The sequence below is a fragment of the Bubalus bubalis genome, chromosome 7 (genome assembly GCF_019923935.1).
Source record: "Bubalus bubalis isolate 160015118507 breed Murrah chromosome 7, NDDB_SH_1, whole genome shotgun sequence".
Classification (NCBI taxonomy): domain Eukaryota; kingdom Metazoa; phylum Chordata; class Mammalia; order Artiodactyla; family Bovidae; genus Bubalus; species Bubalus bubalis.
In genome coordinates this window covers 1,241,413-1,260,387 of record NC_059163.1, presented here as the reverse complement: position 1 = coordinate 1,260,387, position 18,975 = coordinate 1,241,413, and the positions used below count along the sequence as shown (strand labels likewise).

At 55.0% G+C, this 18,975-nt stretch overlaps 1 protein-coding gene across 1 annotated transcript in view; it reads left to right on the top strand.

The window, feature by feature from the left end:
* The window catches only part of POLN (DNA polymerase nu), a 153,771-nt gene that overhangs the window by 126,437 nt on the left and 8,359 nt on the right, over positions 1–18,975 (top strand). The window contains exons 19-22 of the mRNA XM_025290538.2: positions 7,222–7,304; positions 10,639–10,770; positions 13,175–13,285; positions 15,002–15,080. Of these exons, the coding sequence (XP_025146323.1) occupies positions 7,222–7,304; positions 10,639–10,770; positions 13,175–13,285; positions 15,002–15,080 (405 nt within the window). The remainder of the gene's footprint in view (positions 1–7,221; positions 7,305–10,638; positions 10,771–13,174; positions 13,286–15,001; positions 15,081–18,975) is intronic.

Below are 18,975 nucleotides of genomic sequence, written 5' to 3'. Positions count from 1 at the left end.
GGTTCAGTGGATGAGGCACAGACTACAAACCGGGAGATCGAGACTCATCAGACTCATGTCTGAAAAGCTGTATTAGTCCCAGGCAGTTAGATTTCAGGACAAGGATGATTATGAGGGACATCAAATAAAAGGGCCAATTCATCAAGAAAACGTAACCATTCTCCGTAGGGTGCATCGAATCGGAGAGATTTGGAATACATGAAGCAAACCTCATAGCAATGAAATGAAAAACCCACAGATCCACAGGAACAGCTGGAGGTTTCAGCAATACTTTCTCAATAATTAATGACAAGTGCCAGGAAAGTCAGAAAGTATATGGAAGACTTGATTGACCACTGCAGAATATACTTCATTTTATGTGCACAATAAATCATTGATCAAGATGGACCATATGTTTGGCCTCAGTACATGTCTTAACAAATTTAAAAAGACTGAAATCATGGAGACTGTATTCTCTAATCCAGTGAAGTTAAATTTGAAGTGAAGAACAAAAATATGTATAGAAAATCCCCAAATATTTGAAAATAAAGATGATGTTTCTAAATAACTCATTTGTTGTCATTCAGCCACTCAGTCCTGTCTGACTCTTTGCCACCCCATGGACAGCAGCACGCCAGGCCTCCCTGTCCTACACTATCTCCCTGAGTTTGCTCAAACTCATGTCCACTGAGTCAGTGATGCCATCCAATCATCTCATCCTCTGTCACCCCCCTCTCCTCTTGCCCTCAGTCTTTCCCAGCATCAGGGTCTTTTCCATTCGCATCAGGTGGCCAAAGTATTGGAGCTTCAGCTTCAGCATCAGTCCTTCCAATGAATATTCAGGGTTGATTTCCTCACAGGTCAAAGAAAAAAGTCAGAAGGGAAATTAGAAAATATTTTGTGCTAAATGAAAATGAAAACACATGTCAGAAATTTGGGAGGCAGCTCTGGAAGCACTTAGGAATTTGTGACATTAAATGCTTAAAAATAGAAAATAAGAAAAATCTAAAATAAACTCTCAAAGTTTCCAAGCTTCCACCTTAGGATGCCATAAAAATAAGAGTGACTTAAATCCTAAGTAAGTAGAAGGAAGACAGGAGGAGCAGCAACCAATGTAACAGAAAGAGAAAAGCAGAAAATCAAGGAAGCTGAAAGGAAATCTGAAAAGATGAATGAAACTGAAGTTCTTAGACTGATTAAGAGAAAAAAGGAAATCCACAAATTACAAATATCGGGAATTACATAAGGGCACATCAGAGAACTGCCCCGGTGGCCCAGTGGTTGGGACCCCATGCTGCCACAGAAGGGGCCACAGGTTCCATCCCTGGCTGGGGAACTAAGATCCTGTAAGACAAGGGGTGCATCCAGGAAAAAAAAGGTACATTATTAGCATAATCTCTATAGGTATTAAAAGCACAACGGGGGGATGTGATGAGCACGAGATACGCATGCAGAGCAGACAAGTGGATTCACTGTGAATGGCGGCGACTCAGTGTTCAGAGAGTGGAGGCAGATCGCCACAGGGGCCTTCCTCCTCGCCACTCTCACGCTGGGGAGCGGCAGGAGGGTTGGTCCTGCTGTCTGGGGGCAGGGGTGGGCGGGGGAGGCAGGAGACAGGCACACCCAGTGTAACGTTTCAGAAATACATCGAAATTTCTGCCCAGCTTGACTTCTTTGCTTCTTTATTTCTCTTAAGGCACCCACTGCTCCTTCTTCCAACATTTGCTTTGGCTCCAGCGCCTCGTCATAGAAGGTCCATGTCTTAGAAGAAGTCAAAGCCAGTCTTGAATATTGGAGTCTTCCTGGCGTGGCTTCCTCTGCGTCTTCCTCTTTGTTTTGCACTGGTTGGGAAGTTCTCATTTCCATCAAATCTTCTGTGAATTTCTCTGGTGTGGGGGTCTGTTAACTCTTGAAGTTCTCCAGGATCCGTGTCTTGAGACCCCTCACCCCTGACCTATTTTTTCTTTCATGATTTCCTTGGTTGGCTCTGTCGTAAATCCTATGGAGTCATACCCAACGTCTGGTCACAGTTTTCTCCAGCAGCAAATTGACTGTTTGGGGCTTGATGGCTTTCATGATTTGCCTATAACAATGGTGGGGTCTTCAATGGTGTGATCCTTCCAGGCTGCCATGATGTTCCCTCTGCCAGGGTTCCCTTCCGTGGCATTGACAGTCCTTTCCATACAGCACCAGGTACTATGCAATTTAAAGGTCCTTATGGCCCCCCCGGGGAGGCCAAACAGAGACGTCGTATCTGGGGGCAAGTAGACCACTTTGACACCCGCGGAGCTGAACCCATCAGTTCTGGGTGGCCAGGGGCATTGCCCACTATCAAAAGAACTTTACAGGGCAGCCCCTTACTGGCAAGATGTCTCCTGACCTCAGGAACAAAGCATTGATGGAACCAGTGCAGGAGAAGGGTCTGGCTTGGCAAGCCGTCTAAAGACTAGTAGCTGTACCCATCTTCTCCCTTCAAGGCTGGGGGTCAGCAGCTTGATAGATGGGGGCAGTTCTGACCATAAACCCGACAGATCTCACGCAGAATGGGAGTCACCCCTCCCTTCCTGCCTTCATTCCTGCTCCCGGTTCTCTTCCTTTCTGATAAAAGCCTTTTGTGGCATTTTTTCTCCCAGAATAGGACACTTTCATCTGCATTAAAAACCCGTTCAGGCAGATATTCTTCCTTCCCCGTGATTTTCTTAACAGCTTCTGGCCCTCGTCTGCTGCCCTGTGATGAGCAGAAGCTGCTTCTCCTGTCTTTACATTTTTAAAGCCAGTCCTTTCACTAAAATTATCAAACCATCCTTTTCTGGCATTAAACTCTCCCAGTTTAGATCCTTCACCTTCTTTCTGCTTTAAGTTGTCATGCGATGACTTTGCTTTTTCTCAAATCATATTCGAGTCTATATCTATCCTGTACCCACATAAAAGCTGTGTTTTCTTTTTATTTATTTATTTCTGGCTGCACTGGGTCTTGGTTGGTGCACGTGGGCTTTCTCTACTTGCCGCGGCTTCTCTTGTTTCAGAGCTTGGGCTCTAGAGCTTGGGCTCAGTAGTTGTGGCAGGCGGGCTTAGTTGCCCCGAGGCTTGTGGCCTATTCCCTGACCAGAGATCAAACCCATGTCTTCTGCATTGGCAGGAGGATTCTCAACCACTGGACCACCAGGGAGGTCCCATAGTGGCATTTTCAATACAAGATAAAGAGGTTATTTTGCAAAGGATCCAAGGTTTTTGTGCCTGCAGGCATCAGTTCAGTTCAGTCTCTTAGTCTTGTCCGACTCTCTATGACCCCTGGACGGCAGCACCCCGGGCTTCCCTGTATCGCCTGCAGCAGCAGCCTCATGAATTTCCTTTTCTTTTTTTACGATGATCGTTATGCTGGCTTCGTTTACCTTGAAACGGCAGCACCACAGCCGCAGACCTCAATCTACTGTACGGATCACACAATTCAGCTTTTTCTCAGAACGTCATAAGCTTTTTCTGTTTCCAGGGAGCTCTTCCAGCATCGCTAGTGGCGCTTCGTATGGTCTTATTGAAGGCTCACAGTGTTGCTAAGCATGATGGAAAATGCGTGTGAACGAGAGAGGGCACGTCTTACTACAAGTATCAGCTTACTAGAGAGACAAGCTGCTCACTTGCAAATGACAGGCGTCCAGGGCCTTGTAAGTGGATCCTCAGAACACCTGAGGTCAGCATGGTCTCAACAGGAGGAGACGTCGAGGTCGTCACAGCGACTCAGCGGGCGCCGCGGCTCGTTCAGGCAGGGCGGCCCCACGCCGCGGCTCCACGCCTGTCTGCGTCCACGCCGCGGCTCCACGCCTGTCTGCGCTCCTCCGGCCACTGGCGGCACTGTGTATGTTCCGTGTTTGTGTGCTCAGTTTTGGGAAATTTTAACGTTTTGTTATAGATTTGGGTGCAGTTTATGGTAGTAAATGACAAAATAAATTTGCATCTTACATTTTGTGTATTCATGATGCACCGAATCTTTTCTTAATTTTTTCAGTATTCAGACTATAAAGTTCATCTCCAGTTTCTTCAAATTGTTTTAAATCTCAAAAAAAATTTTCAGTCTATTTATTGGAAAAAATATCTATGTCTCCTTGGACCCACGATGTTCTGACCTGTGTTCCTCAAGGCTCAGCCACGCTCCCAGCACCGTGTGGAGCGGCAGTGCAGACCGCGGGCGCCTTGCCTGGGGTTCCCTTGATAGGAAGCTGGCTCTAAGAGCCTTGCTTTTTGACTTTAAGGAAATATGCAGCTCCTCCTGTTTTCTCAAGAGTTTTTATTAAGAGTAGGATTGGGCTGGACTGGAGTTGGATTTTCTCACGGGTTTTTTCAGCAGCTGTACAGGTGATCATGTAACTTTCTCCTTAGTCCTGCTCATGCAGTGACTTGCATTAACAGGCTTCCTAACACTGAGCGACCTGCTTTCCTGGTATAAACTCTGCTTGGCCGTGAAGTGGTACTTTCTCAGTGTGATGTTGGCCTCTGCAAACACTCTAGTTGAGGTTGTTACATCAGTGACCATTCACAGGCAATGTTACTCTATCACGTGCCTTTTTTATGCGCTGTTTGTCATGTTTTGGTATAAGTAAACTTTATTTGGACATTTTTGTTCATTTTCTCTGAAACAGTGTGTATGGTATGAGGACTCTAGTCTGAAGCTTTGTAGAATTCCCCTCAAAACCACCTAAGCCTGGTGCTTTGTGGGATAGTTCCTTAATAATTTTCTCTACTTCTTCCACAGACATTGGTCTATTTAACTTTCTGTCTACAAGAGTCAGTTTGTATGACTGTGTTTTCTTAAGAGCGTGTGCATCTCGCCTGGGTTTGGCCATTTATTTGCGTAACATCGTGCAGAATAATCTCTCAGTTGCTTTTAACTCCGGGCACGCCCACTGCTGCTTCCGTCTGTTGCTTCTTACTTTGTGTCCCTGTGTTTCCCTTTTGATTAAACTAGCTCCTAGTTTTGTGTAAGAACCAGGGTTTTTGTTTACTAATGAATCGTCTTGCTGTTCTCTGCTTTATTTCTGCTCCCATCTTCAGTCTAACTTTATTATTTCCCTCCTGTGTATTCTTTCGATTTGTTTGTTTTTTCTTGCATTTAATTGATTCATGTATTTTTACTCTTTCGTTTGTATTCATTTAAGGTTGTGAAGTTTCCTCACTTTTAGTGTAATTCATTGGTTCTGACATATGCTATCTTCATTAGAAACTATTTGATTTCTGTTTATATTTCTCTTCCACTGAAAGTTGCTGATAGAAGTGTATTTTGCTTTATTTCTAGGCAAAACAGGCTTTTGGGGATTTTGTTTTTGTTTTCAATTTCTGCTTGCCTTACACTGTGATCTGGGTGTTATTTTAATATTCCTGCTGTGCGCAGCCTTTTGAGGTTTTTTGTGTGTTTGATGGGTTCTTGTGTGTGTGCCGTGCTGCAGAAGAAGGTGTGTTCTGTTATCAGAAAGTGATGCTCGCTACACGTCTGCCGCCTCTATTGATTGAGTGTCTGGATTCTATCACACCCTGACTCTAGGAAGAAGCAAGTCCTGGGAGAGCTCCATGCTGCTTCCTCAGACAACTTCCCAGCTCTGGATAGAACTGAGGGGGGTCACCAGTGTGGTTTGACTAGGGGGCACCTGCTCCAAAACACCTCCCTTGGCCTCTCTCTGCAGGGTCACCAGACGGGTTTGTTGGGCCTGGGCCCCAGGCAGCTAATGGGGAAATGGGTAAGGTTTTCAGCAGCGTCCTTCCTGATGGGGTTTGGAGCACCTGTGGATTTCCAAAATAAAGGGAGGAGGGTGAGGCCCAAGGGTGGCTGGGCACGGGCTGGCACACATCTGCTCTGAGCTTGGGTGCATTTTGGTCTTATGCCCGTCATCTAAAGACAGCTGCTGGGAATACCAAGGTCAAGGGCAGGGTTTAAAAGTGGGCGAAACCGCTTCACGCAGAAGGAGAAGGAAAATGCGTCGGAACTTGGAGGTCAGGTGGTGAAACAGACGAACCCTAGGACGTCACTGAGAATGGTGGGGCAGGCAGCTCCAAGCGCCCACCTGCCACCAGAAGCATGCGAAACGCAAGCACGCACCGCCAGACTCGACTTTGTCAGAATGCTGGGACGCCGCCAGCCGTGGGCAGCAATCAAGCCAGTGCTGAGTCAAGAAAAAAAGACTGAAGCAGGAGCGCTTTGTGGTCTTCTCGCGTGGCCCACAGCACACCTGTGACGTGGCAGCACCCGCCCAGGGTGGGCCCCGTCCCTGGCTCCGGAGAGCCCGAGCAGACAGCACACAGAGCAGTGTTTGTCTGTCCCTACCCTGCCGGGGGTGGCCAGAAGCACAGACTCGGCGTTGACTCCCCAGCTCGGAACCCTCTCCAGGCAGAAAGGGGCGGCCTTGCCGGGAAACATCAGAGATCAGCAACAGCGGGGGGCAAGGGGGCGGCCAACAAAAGAGCCCACAGCTCAGGGGTGGGAGGAGAAGCTGGGAGCAAGGGTCTTCAGGAAATAGGACACTCAGAGCCTCGGCCTGCGAGGACAGCTGGAAGCCACGTGCAGGCCGGGGCAGCCCCCACGCCCCACCCGGAGCCCTGAGCAGACCCTGAGCGTCACGGCGGCCGCAGAGAAGGCAGGCTCTGCAGGAGGCCTCCCAGGCAGGCTCCTCTGTGCGGCCTCTCTGCCTTCCTCCTTCCTGTCTCTGTCTCTGCCCACCTGACGGGCTCACTCCATCAGGGAGATGCAGGGTACGCGCGCGGCTGGGCGAGGAGGGCCTGGCAAGGGGAAGGGGCCCGGGTGCCCGCCTGCCCCTCTGCTTCCCAGGCTCAGCTTTAACCTTAGGAGATCACGTGGGCATGCACGGTCAGACATGGGGCTGCTGCTGCTGCTATCCGGGCGCCCAGGACGGGCTCACGCCCTGGCCCCTCCCTCTGGGGGGCAGGGTGCAGGCGGCCTGTCCAGTCCTGTGGAGGGTCCAGATGCCGCCCCCTCGCCGCCCTCAGCAGCAGGACCCAGCCCAGGCCTCTCTCCTGGCGCTCCGGCGCTGGAGCCGCTGCCTGGTTTGGGGTGTGGACGCCCCAGAACCTGGCTGGCTCGCATCTGTTGGGAGGCCCTGGCTGACATGGATGCTGTAGATGCTGACCGTCTCCCCTGGGAAGGTCCTCGGGGTGAGAGGAGGCCGTGCAGTCGGACCCTGGAGGACCTCTGTGGAGGAGGCCCCAGCCTGCCTGACCATACACCGTGTTCCCACACAGGAAGGACATCTCCCCAGAGCGTGTGACGCATGCAGACAGGGAGCAGACGAAGAAGGTGGTGTACGCGGTGGTCTATGGAGCAGGTAGGTGTGGCGGGGTGGGAGGCCTGCGTCACCTGGAGGCCAGACGGGGCGGGGGGCGCCTGCGTTGAAATGCGGTGGAGCTGTGGAGAGGTGCTCGGGCCCTGGAGCTCGCTCTGCGGGTCCCTGGGCCCTGTTCACATGCGTGTTGCTGACTTGGTGGGCACTAGGCGCAGGCAGACCGCTCACCCCCGTAACCCTCCTGGGAGCGGGCGGGCATGCAGAAGCGAGGGCTTCCCCGGGCCTGCCCCGAGGCACAGCCTGGCTTCCAGGAGACTCCTCCCCGGCCCCTCCCAGTGAGGAGCTCTGTGCGCGCTGGGGCCTCCGCTAGACTCAGTCCGGCTCCTTCTGGAGAGGCGCTGTGTGATCTCCTGCGGAGGAGCGGAGCTCCGTGCTGTAAACACGCAGTGAGTCAGTAGCCATGAAGGTGACGAGGGTGATTTGGCTGCTCTCAGCCCTCCCGGTGACAGGATTCCCACCCCAGGCGTCCCCGATGCCGCTGTCCAGGCTGCCAGCCGGCTGCGTCTGCCTCCCGGGAGGCCCGAGGCGTCCTGGGCGCCCAGGCCTGGCTCCCGGGCTGCGATGCTGCGTTTTCACCCCAGCATGGTGGGTCTGGAGGCGGCCACTCCGGCCATGGAGGGCACGGGGGCAAGGCCTGGTTTCAGGGTCATGATCACTGGGACGATGACGGCAAGAGGCCACAGAGAGAGAGCAGGACAGGGACGAGTGAAGTGATGTCCCCTCCCCATCCCCAAGGGGCCCCGTGCCCCTCTCCCCAGGGCTCAGCAAAGGGCTGTCCCCCGGAAACGGCAGTGTCTGCTGCCTGGGGCCTTGGCCAGGAGGGCAGGGCTGGGCTCACTGCTGCCCTCGGCCCCTTGGACTCCGCTGCCTGCCCACCAGCCCAGCCCCAGCCCACAGGCGCCTCCGCCTGGAGGCGGCCCCTGAGCCTCCCGTCCTGCTCTGAGCTCCCACCACCCGCAGAGCCGGTTCGAACTTGATTCTCCTCCAGTTGTTGCCACCGCTGAAGCTCAGCTCCACACCCAGTCTCTGGGGGGTGCTGAGTGCCAGCTCCACCCTGGGCTCCGGGGCTGCTGCTCCGCGGGGCTGGCGTTTGTCAGACGAGCCACACGAGCCGGTCCACGGGGCGCACTGAGCCACCGGACTCGTCCAGCACAGCTGCTGGTGCCCGTGGGGCCCATTGACCCGGGCCGGGCCAGCCTGTGCTTTACGGGCTGCCCAGGAGCCGGCTGGCCGTGGGCCAGCGTCCCAAAACGCGTACCAGGCTCTCACGAAGCCCTGGGGCTGAAGCAGGGGGAGAACGGTTCCAGTTCTGCGTAGGGCAGAGAGTGCTTGGGAAGGCGGAGTGAAAGTTACTCCTAAACCTGGTTTCATCTCACACACGCACACACCTAGACACACACAGACACACTCATGTGTGTGCACAGGAGGCAACTCACCCTCTGCAGGAGAAGCCAGATGGCTGTTCACGTGGGGCCTATGAGGTGCAGGCCCCTTGTGCTCCTGCCCAGGGCATCCTCGCCCCCCCCCCCCCGTGCCCCTAGGGAGATGGGCCTGCGTTTTCACAGCTGAAACAGCAGGAACTGATAGGCTCAATCAAAGTGTAGAGGGAAATTGTGCCTGAGTGGTGGGAGAAACCTCAGAAAGCGAAGCACCGGAGAAGAGCACCGCATCCTGAGCTTGAACTCGGCCCCCACCTCTGGCTGCCCCCTCCACTGGGCACGAACGGGGAGGCTTCAGACAGCCCCCGCTTCAGCCACTGCAGCGGGGCCGAGTTTGAAGTCTGACTTTAGCCAAATTAACTGGTCCTGTGCTGCTGAGAGACACAGGTGAGCCTAGAGCGTCTACAGCACGCCATCTGCAAGAGCCAGGACGGCCGAAAAATCACAAAAACATGAAGAAAGAGGATAGCTTGATCCAACTCAGAAGAAGAGACACGTACACCCGAGTCACTCTGCTGCAAGCCTGAAGCGAACGCTGTACGTCGACCACACCTCGGCTGTTACAGATCCAACAACCCGCTGACCCGTGTCAGTGTGGACGCGCCTCGGACATTATGCCAAATGAAAAAGAAACCCAGAGGAGAACTGATGGTGTATAACTGATTACACCATTTGAATGAAATTCTAGGACATCCACAGTTAATTTACAGGATGACACACTTTATGTTATATGCATTTTTCCACAATAAAATAATGAAAAGAAAATCTTCACTGATAGAAAGCGAACAAGTGGTTTCCTGGGACCTGCAGATAACCACAATTCAGGGTGTCGTCCTAGAACTCGGGGTCCTGTCCTAGAACTCGGGGTCCTGTCCTGGAACTCAGGTGCCGTCCTGGAACTTGAGGTGCCATCTTGGAACTTGGGGTGCCGTCCTGGAACTTGGGATGCCATCCTGGAATTCAGGGTACCATCCTAGAACTTGGGGTGCAGTCCTGGAACTCTGGGTCCTGTCCTGGAACCCAGGGTGCCATCTTGGAATTTGGGGTTCTATCCTAGAACTTGGGGGCTTGTCCTGGAACTCAGGTGTCATCCTAGAACTCAGGGTGCCATCCTGGAACTTGGGTTGTCATCCTAGAATTTGGGGTACTGTCCAGGAACTCAAAATGCCATCCTGGAACTTGGGGTGTCATCCTAGAACTCAGGGTGCTGTCCTGGAACTCAGGGTGCAGCCCTGGAACTCTGGTTCTTCCTGGTTCTTCCAGGTCCTGTCCTGGAACTTGGGGTCCTGTTCTGGAACTTGGGGTGCCATCCTAGAACTTGGGAGTCCTGTCCTGGAACTTGGGGTGCTATCCTGACCAGAGATCTTGCTATAAGAAGCTTCATCAGATCACCTGTGTCCTGAAATAACCAAATATTAGCCTGGACCAGATGTATTTGTTTTAAAAAAAAAAAATCCCCTGGAAGTGAGCTCCCCACCACCATTCCCTCATGACTTGGCCCGGGGACTTTCCCTTCCTCTTTATGCGCCCACACTCCCCAGCCTCCCCAGTTCTGAGACCAGCCTCCCTCTGGACAGGCTGTGATCAGGTCTTCACCCCCTGAAGGGTACCAGGCCCCGGTCAGCATTCTAATCAATGAGCATTTACCAGGCCCCAGTCCAGACTGGCCAGCGCCAAGCACTTAGATCCTGGAGCCAAAAGCCAGCACCATCCTGACCGGTCAGAAGAGGCAGGGGTGCCCACCAGGCCTTGACTCCCTGAGTCTCTCCAGAGCCTCTGTGGACTCACTTCCATGCATGCTGGTCACTGCCTGGTGCCCCCCGGGCCCCATGGGGTCAGAGTTAGGCTGACCGCTGACCGAGTTTCTGCTCACACAGGGAAGGAGCGGCTTGCTGCTTGCCTCGGAGTTCCTGTTCAGGAAGCTGCCCGGTTTTTGGAGAGCTTTCTGCAGAAGTACAAGAAAATAAAGGACTTCACCCAAGCAACCATTGCTCGGTGTCAGCAGACAGGTGAGCCAGCTGCAAGCAAAGCTGTGGGCAGCCCCCACTCCCCCCCGGGCCCTCCTCTGGTGGGGGGTGGGGGTCCCTGGAGCCGGGTGAGCTCCCGCCCCGCTGGGGAGGTAGGACCACAGACTCCATGCGAGGAGGGTCCAGAGCCGGGCTCTGCTCAAGGCCTCACACCCTGGCACGCATGGGAAATGCTGAGTGGGTGGGCTCATGGGAAGAGTCCCGCACCTGGAAATGGAGAGCTATGGTTTAGCTGCAGAATTTACCCACAGTCTGGTCACAGATTTCCGAGAATATCAAATAGAACCTGTTCTGTGACCACAGTGGAATAGGAAGGTAGCTTTATATCTGCGTGTGAGGCCATCCATTCGTCTGCCTACTTGAAAGACTCATCGCACTCCTCAATAATCTTGGAGTTTATTCTGTTGCTTAATTATTTCTTTGGCTGCACCTCACAGCATGGGGGATCTTAGTTTCTCGACCAGGGATCAAACCCTCGCCCCTGCAGTGGAAGCACGGAGTCTTAACCACTGGGATACCAGGGAAGTCTCCAATGTGGGACTTTAAAAAGAAGTCCCAAGCGAATGACAGACATCTTAGAAATAAATGGCAGCATAAATATCCCACTGCAAAACTGTGAGACATGGCCACCAATTAAAGATGAAGGGATTTTTTTTTTAAGTGTTTCAAAAAGGAAGACATGTCTCTGGACATAAAAGACAGTCTTCAACCCGAGACACGTAGCAAAGAGCAGCAGAGCAGACTGAAGGGGGAAGGAGGTCAGGGCCACAGCAGCTCCTGGAGCAGACGCAGAGCGGGGCTCGGCACGCGTCCCAGAGCAGGCTCAGGACCACGCCTGCCCCGGGGGCTCGCTGCTGACCCTCTCGTGGGAGCGTGCGAGCACGGCTCCCCCTGGGCTGACCAGCCCGAGCGGGGCCAGGTCAGTGCTCAGCCACAGTAGCCTCCAGGGGGCTCCAGGAAGCCCGCAAACCATCTCCACCCGCCAGGAAGTGCCCCATGGGCCTCAGGCTCCCTGGGCCGGGGGTGAGCCCCACACCTGGATGAGACAAAAGGCTACCGATTACGAAATGTTAGGACGGTGACAGAAGCAGTGTTAGTGAGTCAGTCCACGGAGCCACCGCGGGTGGAGATGGTCAAACACAGGCCCTCGTGCCATGCGGCGTGGGCCGGTGTCAATGGGCTCCCGTGACACTGACCGAGTCCTTGCCGCGACTCAGACGCTTGGGCGGCCCTGTTGCCCACCTTACAGAGGAAGAGGAGGAGACCGAGGGGACAGCCGTTTCCCAAGTCCATGGGGCTTGCGGAGGTGCCAGCTGGGACCCCCGCCCCACCCTCAGCTGCCCGGCAGGGCCAGTGTCCCCTCCACGGGAGGCCCTGCAGGCCTGCCCGGTACCTTTCTCGAAGGGCCAGGGCCTCCCGTGTCCCAGCGCGAAGCATGGGTGCCCTCTGACCCAGTGTTGCACATGTGAGCAGACGCTCAGTGACCCTCAGTTACGCCACACACGTGTGCTGAACACCTACCCGGTGCCAGGCGCCGTGCTGACACCAGGAGCTCACTGCTTCCCTGGAGCCCCGACCCCGGGACGTGGCCCACAAGGGAGCAAGTCCATCCAGACGGGGCAGGCGTAGGAAGCACGGTGCCCAGCACGCAGTCAGAAATCCCTGGAAACCACAGAGGCAGAGGCGGCCTTAACTCCGCGCTTTGCAGCCAGTGCTCAGGACAGTCATTTTTGTGATGACGGCTTATGCTAGCAGCTCTTCCAGTCCCCAGACACGTATAAGATCAAGCTGGGGATTTAGTTCTTACCAACACCTAGCAAAACCAGCGTCCTCACCAGTCAGGAGTATCACCAACGTGGCACTTCTCAGTTCTTTTTCCTAAAGAGGATCCCAGGGACGGAAGCTTGGGGCCCACGGAGCCTGGCCCTAGAGTGAGGGATGTGGTCTCTGACGCAGACCCCCAACCCCTCCCTGAGCAGACTAAGGATTGATGTTTCCTCCCCAGTTCCAGTTTCCATAGTCCAGAATCACTCCTGCACCCAAGTCCCGCACATGGCTTTTCACCTTTTAATGTAAAAATCACCCTTCTGTCCCATGTCAGATCTAAGAGCAGCACAGAAGTCAGAGAGGGTGCAAAGCTTGCCGCCAGGCAAGCCCAAGCCCCTGCTGCTGTCCCGCTTCCCAACACAGAATGCGTGTCCACACAGAACAGCGTGTCCCGCACTGGACGTGGACTGAAGGCCTCCGGGCGGAGCTCCAGCTGCGGCGGGGCGGGGCGGTGGGCGGGACCTCCGCTGGAGCAGCCGCGGCCAGAGGGCAGGGCCCCGGGCGCCTCTACCGCTCCCGCTCACCGCTATCCTCCGCCCGCTTTCCTCCCGGACCGCAGGCTACGTGGAGTCCATCATGGGCCGCAGGAGGCCGCTGCCCAGGATCCGAGCTCACGACCCGCAGCTTCGGGCGCAGGCGGAGCGGCAGGCGGCGAACTTCGTGGTGCAAGGTGCCGGAGCCCCTCTCCTCCCGGGTCTTCATCCCCGCGGGACTGGTGACTGGCGGAGCTGGCCCTGTGAGGCTAGCTCGGCAGGCAGCAGGCAGGCTCCTGGACGTCGTCCGCTAGCGCTAGAGTCGAACGGAGACCCGCCCCACCACCCTCTGCCCGAACTCTCGCTGCACCCCTGGCAGGTGTGAGGCCGCGGGGCCCAGCGCACCTTCCAGGGATACCCGCAGGAGGCGGGCGGAGAGCCCACGTGCGCAGGCCTCCAGCTCTGGGAGCCCCTGGGCGTCCGGGTGGAGGGAGGGCAGGGGCGTGACCACGGTCCACACACCCAGCGCCCTCCTCAGGAGGCCCTGGGAGCCTGGCAGCCCAGCCGCATCCCCACTTGTGACCCCAGGGCTCAGGGGTGGAGAGCCACGGCCTACAGGCCCAGAGGCAGGGCTGGAGGCCGGACGGAGCCCTGGAGGGGTGTCTGCCGTAGGGGGCACCCAGCAGACCTGGAGCGGGGGACGGAGTGTGAGCCCCACGGAGAGGCTGGTGCGGCGCTGCCCCGGACTCAGCCTCACGCCTCGCTTGGCCAGCGGACAGGACACTGCCCCACCTCCACCCTGGCCCCCCAGCCACACCCTGCTTCCCCTCCGGTCTCTTCACTTCCTCTCAGCCCGCCCACTCCTCCTAAGGCAGCAAGCCTCTCGACATCCAGCCAGGGCAGAGGGTCCCCAGGCCCTGAGTCCCCGCGAGCCCCACAGAGAGGCCAGCAGGCTGGCCGCAGAGACCAGCGGACACGGCCCGCAACCCCGCTGTGCCCTGGGGGCAGCTGCTGCCCTGAGGTGGGGGGAGGCGGCCCACGGACTGCAGGCTTGTTTCTCCGTGAACCTGGGAACTTCAAAGGGCTTAAGGCCAGGAATGGAAACCTGAGCTTCAGTCTCGTCCCAGGAGCAGAGCCGCTTATTGAGACACCCACTGTGAGCTGGGCACCAGGATGAGCAGCTGCGCCGTGCTGGTGCCCGCTGACTGTGTGACTGGCCCTGCTCACGTCCCGGGGCTGCACACCGGGAGCCTGAGGCTTGCTGGGGATCAAGGGCCACGTGGCAGGCTGCGGGAGCAGGGATGACCCAGTGCCTCAGTCCCGGCCCCATCATCCTGCGGCCGGTGTGGTGGACACGGTGCGGTCAGAATCCGTGAGCATGCGGAGACCCTGCTCCCGGGGCTCCTGGGGAGCTGCCTTATGTGGCAAAAGGGAGTCTGCAGGTGTAGGATCTTCAGTTAGCTGACCTCAGCTCGCCAGGCCAAGGTGGGACATCCCAGGTGGGCCTGGCCTGACCAGGTGGGCCCTCGAGAGAAGGTTTAGGGGCCAGAGTCCGAGGCCCTGACCATGGACGAGTCAAGCAGACTCTAGCGAGAGGCCCATGGCCCCCAGGAAGCAGGAACCTCCATCCGCTGGCTCCAAGGAAGTGAACCTGGCCATCACCGAGGTCATCCGAGAGGGAGACTTCCCTAGCAGAGCCTCCAGATGAGGAGCTGGCCAGGGGCCAGGTCCAGAGGAGCATAGAGGCCCCCACACCTGCAGGAGCAGAGAGGCCAGAGGGAGACCGCGGTTCTGACCTGCTGAGTACGGGGCCACACGGCCCGCGGTGTGGACAGATCAGCCCGCCCGCCCAGGTGGCGGGCTGCAGGCCAGGCCTCACACAGTGCCTGAACCAGAGCCCTTTGGTTCCACAGGCTCGGCTGCCGACCTCTGCAAGATGGCCATGATCCGAATCTTCACGGCTGTGGCCACGTCACCTACCCTGACGGCCAGGTCAGTGAGCGAGCCGCCGGTCCCCAGGACCTGCCCTCCCTGGCGCGGTGTGGGCCTGCCGCCCACCCCAGCTCCAGCTCTGCCCCGGTTGCTCCCTGGGTGTGCTCCACCCAGGCCCTGCTGGCCCCCGAGGCCCCAGCCTGGGTGCAGGTCGGGGGTGAATTCTCCCCCCGGATACCCGGGTCCCCTCCTGGCAGCCCCCCGGTCTCCCCCTCCCACCTTGGCCTCCACGTACGTTTGCCCACTTCACCCTAGAAGCCTCCGGCTCTGTGTGTGGCCATGGGGGGAGCCTGCCCTGCCGAGGACCCCTCCCTGGGGCTTAGCCTGCCCCCACCTGGGGTGAAGTGCGTGGCGAGTTAGGTGGGAAAACCTTCTGAAATGCTGTGTGTCATGGGCCCACCCTGAGGGGCATGCTCACCCCCACGTGCCTGCAGCATGTCCCCAGCCGTGAGGACAGCTGGACCCCTCCCCTGCCGCCGCTGGGACAGGGGACCCGCTGGGACACGGAGACCCTTTGGGACACAGGGACCGCCTGGGGCAGGGGACCGCCTGGGGCAGGGGACCCCCTGGGGCACAGGGACCTGTGTCTGGGGCCGCCCTCTCTGCAGAGCTCGCTGTGTTCTCGTGGCTTCTGGTGCTGTTACATCCTCAAGGTGAAGGACGCTTCCCTCACCTGAGGTCGTCCACCTTCCCTCAGGAAGCTTTCTCCTTTACGTCTTCAGACATTTCCTCCTGTTCATGGTCACCATGGAGCCTGCATTCTTTTTTTAAAATTACTTAATTGAAGAATAATTACCTTACAATGCTGTGGTGGTTTCTGCCATACATCGACATGAATCGGCCACAGGTGTACATGTGTCCCCCCATCCCGAACCCCCGCACCACCTCCCTCCCCACCCCATCCCCTGGGTTGCCCCAAGCACTGGCTTTGGGGGCCCTGCTTCATGCATCGAACTTGCACTGCTCATCTGTTCTACATACAGTGACGTGAAAGCGAGTCACTCAGCCATGTCCACCTCTGTGCGACCCCAGGGACTATACAGTCCTGGAATTCTCCAGGCCAGAATACTGGAGTGGGTAGCCTTTCCCTTCTCCAGGGGATCATCCCAGCCCAGGGATCGACCCAGGTCTCCCACATTGCAGGCGAATTCTTTACCAGCTGAGCCACATGGGAAGCCCAAGAATACTGGAGTGGGTAGCCTATCCCTTCTCCAGGGGATCTTCCTGGCCCAGGAATTGAACCGGGGTCTCCTGCACTGCAGGCGGATTCCTTACCAGCTGAGCCACCAGGGAAGCCCTATGCACCTTATTGCCAAATTCAGACTTAAATTGAAAAAGTAGGGAAAACCACCAGACCATTCAGGTATGACTTAACTCAAATCCTTTACAATTATTCAGTGGAAGTGAGAAATAGATTCAAGGGAATAGATCTCACAGACAGAGTGCCTGAAGAACTATGGACAGAGGTTCGTGACATTGTACAGGAGGCAGGGATCAAGACCATCTCCAAGAAAAAGAAATGCAAAAAGGCAAAATGGTTGTCTGAGGAGGCCTTACAAATATCTGTGAAAAGAAAAGAAGTGAAAGGCAAAGGAGAAAAGGAAAGATATACCCATTTGAATGCAGAGTTCCAAAGAATAGCAAGGAGAGATAAGAAAGCCTTCCTCAGCGATCAATGCAAACAAATAGAGGAAAACAATAGAATGAGAAAGTCTAGAGATCTCTTCAAGAACACTATAGATACCAAGGGAACATTTCATGCAAAGATGGGCTCAATAAAGGACAGAAATGGTATGGACCTAACAGAAGCAGAAGATACTAAGAAGAGGTGGCAAGAATACACAGAAGAACTGTACAAAAAAGATCTTCACGACCCAGATAATCACGATGGTGTGATCACTGACCTAGAGCCAGACATCCTGGAATGTGAAGTCAAGTGGGCCTTAGGAAGCATCACTACAAACAAATCTAGTGGAGGTGATGGAATTCCAGTTGAGCTATTCCAAATCCTAAAAGATGATGCTGTGAAAGTGCTGCACTCAATATGCCAGCAAATTTGGAAAACTCAGCAGTGACCACAGGACTGGAAAAGGTCAGTTTTCATCCCAGTCTCAAAGAAAGGCAGTGTCAAAGAATGTTCAAAATTCTCCAAGCCAGGATTCAACAGTACATGAACCGTGAACTTCCAGATGTTCAAGCTGGTTTTAGAAAAGACAGAGGAACCAGAGATCTGTTGATCCGATGATCTGTTGGATCATTGAAAAAGCAAGAGAGTTCCAGAAAAGCATCTATTTCTGCTTTATTGACTATGCCAAAGTCTTTGACTGTATGGACCACAAACTCTGGAAAATTCTTAAAGAGATGGGAATACCAGACCACCTGACCTGCCTCTTGAGAAATCTGTATGCAGGTCAGGAAGCAACAGTTAGAACTGGACATGGAACAACAGACTGGTTCCAAACAAGAAAAGGAGTACGTCAAGGCTGTATATTGTCACCCTGCTTATTTAACTTATATGCAGAGTACATCATGAGAAATGTTGGGCTAGAGGAAGCACAAGCTGGAATCAAGATTGCCGGGAGAAATATCAATAACCCCAGATATGCAGATGACACCACCCTTATGGCAGAAAGTGAAGAGAAACTAAAAAGCCTCTTGATGAAAGTGAAAGAGGAGAGTGAAAAAGTTGGCTTAAAGCTCAACATTCAGAAAACTAAGATCATGGCATCAGGTCCCATCACTTCGTGGTAAATAGAGGGGGAAACAGTGGCTGACTTTATTTTTCTGGGCTCCAAAATCACTGCAGATGGTGACTGCAGCCATGAAATTAAAAGATACTTGCTCCTTGGAAGAAAAATTATCACCAACCTAGACAGCGTATTAAAAAGCAGAGACATTACTTTGCCAACAAAGGTCCGTCTAGTCAAGGCTATGATTTTTCCAATGGTCATGTATGGATGTGAGAGGTGGACTGTGAAGAAAGCTGAGCCCTGAAGAATTGATGCTTTTGAACTGTGGTGTTGGAGAAGACTCTTGAGAGTCCCTTGGACTGCAAGGAGAGCCAACCAGGCCACCCTAAAGGAAATCAGCCCTGAATATTCATTGGAAAGACTGATGCCGAAGCTGAAACTCCAATACTTTGGCCACCTGATGTGAAGAACTGACTCATTGGAAAAGACCCTGTTGCTGGGTAAGATTGAAGGCGGGAGGAGAAGCGGATGACAGAGGATGGGATGGTTGGATGGCATCACTGACTCAATGGACATGGGTTTGGATAGACTCTGGGAGTTGGCAATGGACAGGGAGGCCTGGCATGCTGCAGTCCATGGGGTTGCAAAGAGTCAGACGCGACTGAACTGAACTGAACCGAACGTACATGTTTCACTGCTATCCTCTCAAATCATCCCACCCTCGCCTTCTCCCACTGAATCCAAAAGTCTGTTCTCAGAATTTAGAAAGACGGTACCAACAATCCTGTGTGCAGGGCAGCAAAGGAGCCTACATTCTCTGGGTGATTTCAGCGCCTCCGTAGAGCAGCACGTCCCGGGCAGAGACCTGGCCCAGGAACGTGGTGTCGTGTCCCAGCGTGGGAGGGGGACGCTCCTGCCCAGCCCTGTGGGCCCCCGTCCAGCCCTGCACCCCGGCCATGGGTCACCTCACAGCCTGGGGAGGAGCGCTGTTCCCCAGGCCTGGAGGAAGGACGCAGCGTGGGACGCCTGAGACCTGGTGCCCGCGGCTCCTGCCCAGGGTCTGGGCTGCCGTCCTGCCCATGCAGCAGCAGGGTGGGGAGGACCCAGTGGGCATGCGCTCATCTCTCAGGGTCTCTCCTGCTGGCTCCCTGACCAGATCCTGAATTCATGCCTCCTGCTCGCCTGTGTCGTTTCCAGGGGTGACC